This window comes from Hyposmocoma kahamanoa, unplaced genomic scaffold (genome assembly GCF_003589595.1).
Source record: "Hyposmocoma kahamanoa isolate Upper Pololo Valley unplaced genomic scaffold, ASM358959v1 62, whole genome shotgun sequence".
Taxonomy (NCBI): Eukaryota; Metazoa; Arthropoda; class Insecta; order Lepidoptera; family Cosmopterigidae; genus Hyposmocoma; species Hyposmocoma kahamanoa.
The window spans coordinates 13,644,383-13,654,629 of NW_020653850.1; the positions used below are offsets into that span (position 1 = coordinate 13,644,383).

The 10,247-nt window shown below is 38.0% G+C and overlaps 1 protein-coding gene across 1 annotated transcript; it reads left to right on the top strand.

Moving 5' to 3' along the window:
• The first annotated feature begins 3,236 nt into the window (after positions 1-3,236).
• On the top strand, positions 3,237-5,992 carry LOC113229784 (lipase member I-like). The gene is made up of 3 exons (XM_026463466.1): positions 3,237-3,502; positions 3,633-4,576; positions 5,954-5,992. Exons 1-3 carry the CDS (start codon positions 3,361-3,363, stop codon positions 5,990-5,992), a joined length of 1,125 nt encoding a protein of 374 aa, XP_026319251.1. The 5' UTR covers positions 3,237-3,360.
• Positions 5,993-10,247: the final 4,255 nt, after the last annotated feature.

Below are 10,247 nucleotides of genomic sequence, written 5' to 3' on the forward strand. Positions count from 1 at the left end.
GTCCAGTAATATTATATATATATATTTATATATATTGTTTATTATATAAGTATGCTTATGCTGTATTATATTTATTTCTTTACCGTAAAAATATATGTTAAAATTTTGGCTGATGCTTATCATATTTTTTTCTGTTTTAGGTGTGCCACCAACCTTTTCTTTTTTTTTCTTGGCCCAGTGGTTGACTGGTAGACAACGCATTATGGCATTAAGTCCGCCATTTGTACATTATTGTATTGAGCAAAAAAGTTACATAAAAAATATATTTGGACAAGATATTATGATGATTTACAACACTTAAATAAAAACAAAAGATTTTGGTTGTACTACAAGCAATCGTGAGTTGTGATTAGCCCATCATAACCTATTCCAAGTTCAAGATCCGTACGTGCGACGCACTATAAGTTTCCGGAATGAATAAGAAGAAAATGCTATAAATAGTCATAAATTAGTTTATTGTTTCTCAAAATATTCTCCGCTACCGTTAATGCACTTTTTCATACGAATAAACCATTTTTGAAAACATTTATGCCACTGCTTCATCACCAAAAGCAGTTTGAAGCCGAGCGAAGCTCTGCTGACCTGTTAAGTTATACTCAAGTCGTAGAAAATCATACTACGAAAATTTTCACGAGTTAAATCCATGGTGATGTAGACAACCAATTGCTAAAATGACGCCATATTATAACAATAAAAACAAGTGACAGTCAGATGAAACAAACTGTATTCTACAGTCGAAGAGTTCCATTTTCAAATGTTGTAATTACTTTTTAAATATTGTTTATGTACGTGGCTAGTTCCGGAAACTTATAGTGCGCCCTATTTAAATATATACTAATGATCGCTTTACTAAAAACGAATGGAAAGTCTCCCAATCATTAACTTTGATATCGTTGGCACATTAAAACAAGCCGTGAGACGGAGGTAAGCGAGACGCTTATCCATAACAAGAAAATTTTGTTATTAGTTGGTAGGTCAATGGTTATTAGTACAAATTTAGGCTCAACTCACACTGGCGCAGAGTCGAAGCGTCGCGACGCGTCATGTTTTTCGCCTATAGTAATAGGGGTTAAAGTATGAAATTGCCGATTTGTACTGAAAATCTAAATTGTTTATTTTTTAAATTTTTAACAATATTATTTAATCAAAATAGTTGCCATTATTATCTATACATTGCTGCCATCTAATGGGAAGGTTATTAATGCCTTTGCGATAGAACTCCGACGATCTAGACTGCACAAACTGTGTGAAAGCATTTTGTACTGCCTCCTGGGAAGAAAACTTCTTGTCACGTAGATAATTGTCCAAATCACGAAAAAAATGGTAGTCCGTTGGAGCAAGGTCTGGTGAATACGGAGGATGACGAATGGTTTCTAACTGCAGTTCCTGAAGGGTCAAAATGGTTTCTCGTGCTGTGTGAGGTCTCGCGTTGTCGTGGAGCAATAATGGTGAAGATCGATTCATGAGTCGGGGCTGTTTTACTGCTAGTTTTGTCAACATGGTTCGGAGTTCGGCACAATAGACATCTGCCGTTATTGCTTGACCAGATCGGAGAAAACTATAGTGAATAACACCATGCTGAGACCACCAATCAGTTACCATTACCTTTTTATTGGTAAGTTTTGCTTTAGGACACTGTTGTGGCATTTAACCTGGGGTCAGCCATTGCATTTTTCTTTTCCGGTTATCATAAAGAATCCACTTTTCATCACATGTTACAATTCGATCCAATATTCCTTCATTTCTGTACCGGTTCAACAAGGCAACACAAGTTTCAACACGTGTTTCTTTCTGCAGATCAGTCAAATCATGAGGCACCCATTTTTCGTATTTTTTTATTTTATTGATTTGACGCAAGTGAGTCAATATTGTGGGTAAGGTAACGTTAAACCATGCCGCTAATTCCTGGGTAGTTTGACTAGGATCGGCTTCCACTATCTCTCTTAATTCATCGTTATTCACCTGTTTAGGCGGTCTTCCTCGTGGCTCTTTCTTTAAGTCGAAATTTCCATCACGAAAGCGTTTAAACCAAAATCGCACGGTGCGTTCATTAGTAGACCCCTCTCCAAACGCAGCATTGATTGCGGGCTGTTTTTGCCGCGTTAGTTCCGCGTCGGAACTCGTATTCAAAAATCACTCGAATTTTCGCAGTATCCATCTTTCTCTAATCTCTCTGCTCCTTCTTGTCTAAATTGAATAACAAAAACAATTGAAAGTCGATATTCAAATGTTTCAAATTAAAAAAAAAAATCACAGAAACCATTTGAAAAAAGTTTCATTCGAAAACCTCAAACCATGAAGATTCTATGAAAATTCCAAGAACCTATTGCAATAAAACGGCAATTTCATACTTTAACCCCTAATATATTCCCATTATTGAGGTACAAATTTGTGTTATGCAAATATGGAAACGGGGGCCGATGCGCGTCAACGCGCGTCGCCGCGCGTCACTTGATCGCAGTGAAGCGTCACTTGAGCGCAGCGAAGCGTCACTCGAGCGCAGCGAAGCGTCACTTGAGCGCAGCGAAGCGTCACTTGAGCGCAGTGAAGCGCCAGACGCCGACCACACTGTGATCCGGGCGCACTAATGCGAGCGTCGTCGCGCGACAACACGCGTCGACGCTCATCGACGCGCGTTGCCCGGCGTTGTAGAGTTGTAGTTGAAAAACAGGACGCGACACGGCGTTTCGACTCTGCCGCATTGTGACTTGAGCCTTAGAGATTTGATCTTTGAATGTAGATCGATGTGATATGAGTATATCTACTATTAAAAAAATGTCAACTTTCAACTTTCGCAAGAGAGAAGTGAAACATATTGTAGAATATCATTGTTCTAGAGTATTTATTCAGAGAGAATATAAATACTATGTTTAGTATTTTTTTTAAACCTATGTTGTAATAGGTTTTGCTAGGATTTATGATTTTGATTTGGTAATAAAGATGGATAAATGTGAAATAAATAATTATGGATATTTAAGAAACATTAACGATCACAATTAAATCTAGCCAAGAGTAAGAGAAAAAGTCGAAAATAAAAACAGACCCAATAAAAAAACGTTTAGTTCATTGGGTTAATAAGAAAATTCAAGAAATAATAAAAATAATCATGAAACTTCCTTGACTTGACTTTGTTATATAAACGTATGACCATAAATGAAAAAAAAAAAACAATAAGCCATTCCGTGACCTTATGCGGTATCAATGTCCGATATTTAAAATTGTACTAGATAGCCCCCTCTCTCAGCGGCAGCGTGGCGAGAACGTTTGGCGGACCTTTCTCTTGGAGCGACGGCCGGTGGCAGTGGCACAGTGACCGTGTTGCCAGCGGAGGGTCGCCGGCTAACAGATAGCCAAGCCGCCATGAACCACAATTGCCTTATGCTCTTGATTACGTTCTTACTGTGCAGTGTCCTTGTAGCAGACTCGCAAACTATTCAAAATCGACGTTCAGAGTCAGGGTTGTCATTCGCGGAATCCGTTTACATAACTTTCTCTGGAGCGTGTAAGTATATTACACGTTTATTTTTCAACGTGTCTCTCATCTGTAACTATTTTTGCAAGCCTTTAATGTTTTTTACAGGGTAAAATATATATCTCATTACCACCTTGAAAGGATTTTTACGCCTTTACAGGTAGAGCGATCGCAGACCTGCACCAGGGTTTAATGAGCGACCAGACGGAATTATTGGAGACATTAAAAATAATTGTACTAGGCGACAACGCGGTAATGTCATTCCCAATCAACGAAACTTTCGCTGCTCTCATGCAACCTGCTTTATACGATATCACGAAACAGACTAAAGTTGTGATCCATGGATATAAAGACAGCTCTCAGTCCGCCCTGCCGCAAGAGTTGGGTCATGCCTACAACGATAAGAAAATGTTCAATGTCCTACTTCTCGACGCTGAGGCAATGCTCAATGAAGGATATATTAAATGCGTTCACAACGCTCCTCTTATTGGCAAGAGACTCGCTAACTTACTCGCCAACTTAGAAGATTTTGGAGCGAACGCCGAGGACTTTCATTTAATTGGTATAAGTCTGGGAGCTCACATCGCAGGTTGGGCAGGGAAATATTTTCGGCAGTTCAAAAAACGTCGCTTAGGTCGCATAACAGGACTTGACCCTGCCGGACCATGCTTCTCATACGCGCACAGTGGTCAAAGACTGGATAAAACGGACGCAAGTTATGTGGATGTGATTCACTCAAATAGACTAGTGCAAGGTGTGATCGAGCCTTTGGGTCACGCAGATTTTTATCTTAATGGTGGAGGGCCCATGCAGCCGGGTTGTGTTATGCCTACCTGTTGTCATTTACGTGCTGCTGAAGTATACGCGCAAAGCATAAAAACTCCGAAATCTTTCATAGGTATTCGTTGTAAAAGTTGGAAGCATTTTATGGCAAATGCGTGTGATACGGATGATTATGCAGTTCTAGGGTATGGGTCGTCGAGTGTAACCAGTGGACAGTTTTACTTACGGACGACCGGTAGCTCGCCTTTTGGGCTCGGCATGCGAGGAACAGCCAGATCGAAAATGAGCGATTGGTTAAGGACATTAAATCTACGAGATGAAGTGAGTTGAATGAAATAAACTAGTATTTATAATAGATTGCCATACCCGTAATAGTACTAATCCTGTAGTTCGATTTTTGTAGTAACTCAAAAATGAGATCATAATATTGAATTAAACATCTTTGATAACGATGGTATTTATTCCTGCTGAAGAGTTGTTCATTAAGCACCTAAAATAGTTCATTTTGACAATCCATTTTAATATAAAATAAATTTAATTTCTGTTTGAGTCATGAAAAAGCAAATGTAAATAAAAGTACCTGACTACCTACGACCATTAATATTTTTATTTTATTTACTCGAGCACAAATGTAAAACTATTGTACTGTTATCTGCAACAAGCACATTAAGGAAACACTTAGATGTTATGTAACTTTAAACGCTGTATTGCAGAATAAATTTTTGATGTTAGCCATTTCTGTGCTAAAATTATAAGGCCGGAGATTGCGCCATGATTCACAATATTTAGCAAACCGAGACAAATGAAGTGCGAGCCGTTTTGAGGCGAAACAGTGAAATCTGGTGTTAATCGCAGGCGCATCATTAGCAAACAGTACGTTGTCCATATCTTGCCAGTTACGGAATAAATGCGAAACATTGAACTCATTTTCATGCTGATGATCCCTTTATCACTTGCGATATTTAAAACATAGCTGTTGCGTTCGATGTACTAAGTTTTTGTAACTGTCTCCGTGGCCGAACGGTTATCATGCTGGATTGCCACGCAGAAATATTTGTATGACCTACATTTATTTCTCTCGTGAGCTTGGGTGTAGTTTGTGGTTGTCTATGTGTGTGTCCATGGTACCAGCGATGCAGGGTTTCCCTAATCCAGGGCTAAGAGCGTGTGCGTTATTTTCCAGACATTTTCTACGATATGTATGTTACAATGTAATTATTAGATCATAAGTGTCATATATTTTATAAGATATTAATAACTTTTAACGCCGAGCTGTGATGATAAAATGCGTTAATAATATAAGGCTGTTTGACCTTTCGAAGTGAGAAAAATCAATACGGTAACATATAAATAAACACATTGTATTAGCCCACGATCAAGATTAATTAAAGACGAGTATCTGAATAGCTATCATCGCTTGCTTCTCACTCAGGGGTGATCTGGATTAATTTTCAACAAGGGTAAAGTTTACTATACTGTCTGTAGGCGTTCAGAATTTGACGAGATATAAATAATTGACCTTCATGTTACTTAACACACGGAATTGAACTGAAACCTAATCAATAATAATAAAAATAAATAAAAAGACTTTATTCTTCAATACAAAAATACAACATTTAATACAATAATTGCTTAAAACTGTGTCCAACAGAAGGTAAAGCCTGAGCAATGTGCTGTTGTGTGCAATGTGGTTTTCAGGCTTCACCTGGCAAGTATTCGCCGCTGGAGACGCCGTAGCATTTTTTTCTAATATCAATTGACGGGACGAACAAATCGTGCGCCTGATCTACACGCCTGTTCATAACAGTTTCAGTGCCACTCAGCTCTCTATATGCGGGTATGTTTTCGATTAAGTAAATTGCATAAATAACAGAGTACTCTATTCACTATAGACATTGACTTACAAATAAATGGACGACGGGTTTAATACAAAAACCACGAAAAAAATGTCCCAAGGCAACCTATTTGAACGTAGTGACATGTAAAGGAATATGAAAAAGCTAAAACGTTGAATTTAAATTGTAATGTCATCGCAGTACTGTCTAATTTTGCTTGCTTCGCTGTCAGTCGAACAAACGAAGACTAAAGCGTGAATGACGCTCTGCATACGATTTTAACGCCTTATAAGTTCGGACACCTTTTAGCGCGGACCCGACGTCCATATAATTGTAAGTCAATGACACACGGAATTATAATACTTTTAAACTTAAAATGACATAGGTATCGATCACCGACCTTAACTTAGCAGTAATGAGTATTTTACTGTGTATAAACAATATAAGAGGCAGAGAATTTAATTTACAGAGTTTCGGATAATTACAGAGCATCTGTCACGGGAAGTGCAGAAGTGGAGCTACCAAACAAACCCGAAATAGAGCGGTCTAGTCCACTAAATTACTTCAAATCCCTGTAGCACCGCAGCACACCCTATTGCCAGGTGGATTCAACCGCAAATTGCTCGCATCACAATTTGCACAATCAGTCGTCACTACCAATAAATTGACATGTTCATTGAACTCGGTCGAAGATAAATATTTTGCCATTATCGCATTAATTATGCGCTTCATGTAGCTAAACAAAATGTAGAAAACAAATGCCAAGAAGATATTTTTTTCTGTATTCATTCTTCAAACATTATTGAATTCGTTTACTTGGCTTTCTCTAACCATAAGACACTATATTCTTTGCCATGTTGAAAACGTCGCTTTCAAGAATATTCTAGGGTACATCTTAGTATTTAGTCGCCGTTTTGCAAATCTCAGTGATAGTAGTGGGACCCTTTCGTTTATTTATGAAGCTCCTCTGAGTATATCTCTGTCAGTTTCCTTAAAATGCTGGCAAATGATCTTCATTCAAAATTATAAGGTTCTCGAAGGTAGGTCAAGAAGTACTGCCATCAGGTGAAGAGCGACTAAATAACGCGGACTGTGGAAGACTGGGCAGTTTGAAAAGACGTAGAAGTTATTTCCGGTATCTCTGAAACATGCGTACATTTGTAAAGTTATGGTTTTCAAAATTTATTACATGAATACAAATTGAAGCATAGAAACTTGTGAATAAACCGATCGTTTTACCATCAGCGACAAGGTCGAACTTTGCAAGTTAGAAAATTGTTGTTGTTTAAATTAAAAGTAATTTGAGTATGAGTTGCGACAGGCATCGTTATCGATTTTGTTGACTTAAATAACAATTTAAGTGATAATTACCAACAAGTAAAGTAACAACTTTACTGGTTGATAATTATCACGTTCGGTTTTATAGTTTTTGTTCTCTTATTAAACCCCGATACAAAAAGAGGGGAGTTATACGGGTAAAGCCTTTGTCTGTGTGTCTATGGATCGTCTGCCTGTACGTTGTGTGTGTCATCCCGAACCGTAGAGGGACGGGACGAACAAGTCGTGCGCCTGATGGTAACCTACACGCCTGTCCATAACAGTTGCAGTGCCACTTAGAGCTTTAAATTGCAAGCTGCGCCACTGCCACTGCGCCCGTCACCCTGAGACATTAGATGACAAGTCCCATGTGCCTGTAATTTCACCAGCACCCCTTCAAAATCGGAATACAGCTACATGACTGCTTGGCGGCAGAAATAGGTAGGGTGGCATTAATTCCCTTGACGACGAATTAGCTCTTTCACAAGGAGCTGTATTGCTACTTATGACGAACACATGTACTAGGCTGTAAAGATTATCTGCTCTTTTCCCAGTCAGTGTAGGATCTCAGCCTTAAATATGAATGTTATTTCACTTACACTTAAATCCGTTTGGACAGTCGTAAAGAAATTTGATAAACTATGTATATACGATGATACTACAATAATATGTGACCATGATCTGATGCCGTGACGAAGATAGTATACAGTGACCTATTGTTTTTGAGCCCATTAAGCTGGTCTCGACAACAAGTTTGGCTAAGAAGATGACTAGGGTCTAATGGCGCAGCAGGAAGGTGGATAGGAGACAGGAACTTAGCTTAATTAAAGCTAGACCCTCAGAGTTTGCACTCGTTGACACATCTGTCTGTCTATCTATCTAATTTACAGATTTTTTATTTAAAATACTTTATTTAGCATATTTAGTGAAACCATTTTTCGTCTCTTTATCTCGGAAAGGCTTTCCTTCTTATTAGAAATAGCGCGCAAAAGATTTTTGAAATTCGAGGACGATGGACAGTGGTGCACCTAACTTTTTCTTTTGATGAAAAAAAAAAAACATGACACGTTCAACTATGCGATTTGTCGTACATACTTATTTATGTAATATGAATCCGTTGATGTATTTTATTTTTATTATTGTTGACATTAAATTGACAATGAAAACTAATTGTGTTTATTAAATTATTTTAATTCATCGAAGAACTAAAATAATTTTAATAATCACTTTGTCATACTAAATAAAAGTACAAGCAAGAATAAAAACTGACGAGGTGTAAATTCAGAACGCATCCGAAGAAAAAACTTTTTCTTATTTAGAAAAACTGATGTTTTATAGTTCAATTGTTTCATATACCATTTTCGTCGTTATAGTAAGGGGAAAAGTGTTTCGCTCGGCAGCAGAGTCGTTTTGCGTCTCGTGGCTTGAAACCCTCGCTACGTAGAGGAATCTATTTCTTATATAATATAATTTTAACTTCCTTCGCGCGCTCAGGTTTCAATACAAGCACTCGCGTCAAACAAGAACTTTGCAGCCTTGCATAATAAATAACTATTTTAAACGTGACAGGCAAAAACTCCACTTTACCTGGCGTTAAATAGAAAGTGGATTCCAAACGTGAAGGCACCTACTGCAGTGTTGATACCATCACTGTCACAGCCACGTCCACTTTGGTTGCCTACAAGATGACTGTTCGCGCCTCCTTTGAAGGACTCCTTATCGTAAGAAGGAGGCTATACGTGAGCTGGAAAGGAGTTCCATTTGTCGACTCGTCGATTGAAGGGGTCGACGATTTAAGGTTGAATAATTCTTCAGAGGACTCGCCATGGTAAATTCTTTGAAAGACGGTAAGCGACGTAACATTTCTACGCAGTCGTAGAGGTTCAAGGTGGGAAGAGACCTTTTCATTCTAAGGATTGTATCAATGCAGAGACAAAATTGATGAGACAGTATTCAGTTCACCGACAAGCTTGATAAGTACCGCATTCGAAGTGAGACGCATGAATAGACATAAATAGCATTTCGAAATACGATTTCTTTTTCCTTTGCGACTAGAAATCACGAAGGTTCTAGCCATGTCAGCTTCACAAAATATAAAAAGGAAAAGAAGGGTTACTTCTCTCAGTAGGTTAATTGCCCATTACGGGTTGAAAAGGTTTTCTTCGCAGTCACGTGGGAGTTATACACTACGTAATACATATACCTTTAATTGGTCAATTTTTCGCGGATTGACGCTAGGAGCAATTTTAAATAAGCGTACGTCATAAAGCCATAACTCGTAAGTCAAAATAAATGCAAATAGATTGTTTTTAATTTGTACGTTTAACACTATATGGTATTATCATTTCAGCTACCTACGTACGTAATTGTGTTTCGTAAGTAAAATTAATCATAATTTTACTGTTATAAGGGAACTTGGTTTGGGATTGGTTTCAGTAAGGCTGTTACTGAACAGACTGCATACGCGAAGTCGATACATGCAACTGCATGCAGTCGACACCGACTGCAACCAATTATCGACGCAGGCCTAACTCAGGTTCTTAGTGTGTTAATTTCTTGATGTCGAAGTGAAATCAGTGATGTTACTTGTAGCTTGTGTTCAGAACATTTAAGATTTCCAATTTTGACTTGACTTTCATATCACTATTGAAATCCTCCATTTTAATTTTTGTCAACAAACTCACGTCCGTAATCCCCTAATACTCCGCGGTGAAATTTCCGATCAAAAATGTAAACAAATGTGCCAGTACAACTTTAAGAATTGTGCAAATATGAAATAAACCCATTGATAAAAGTTTCACCAATCGGCTTTTTGTTTAACTATTATCTTCAAGTACTCA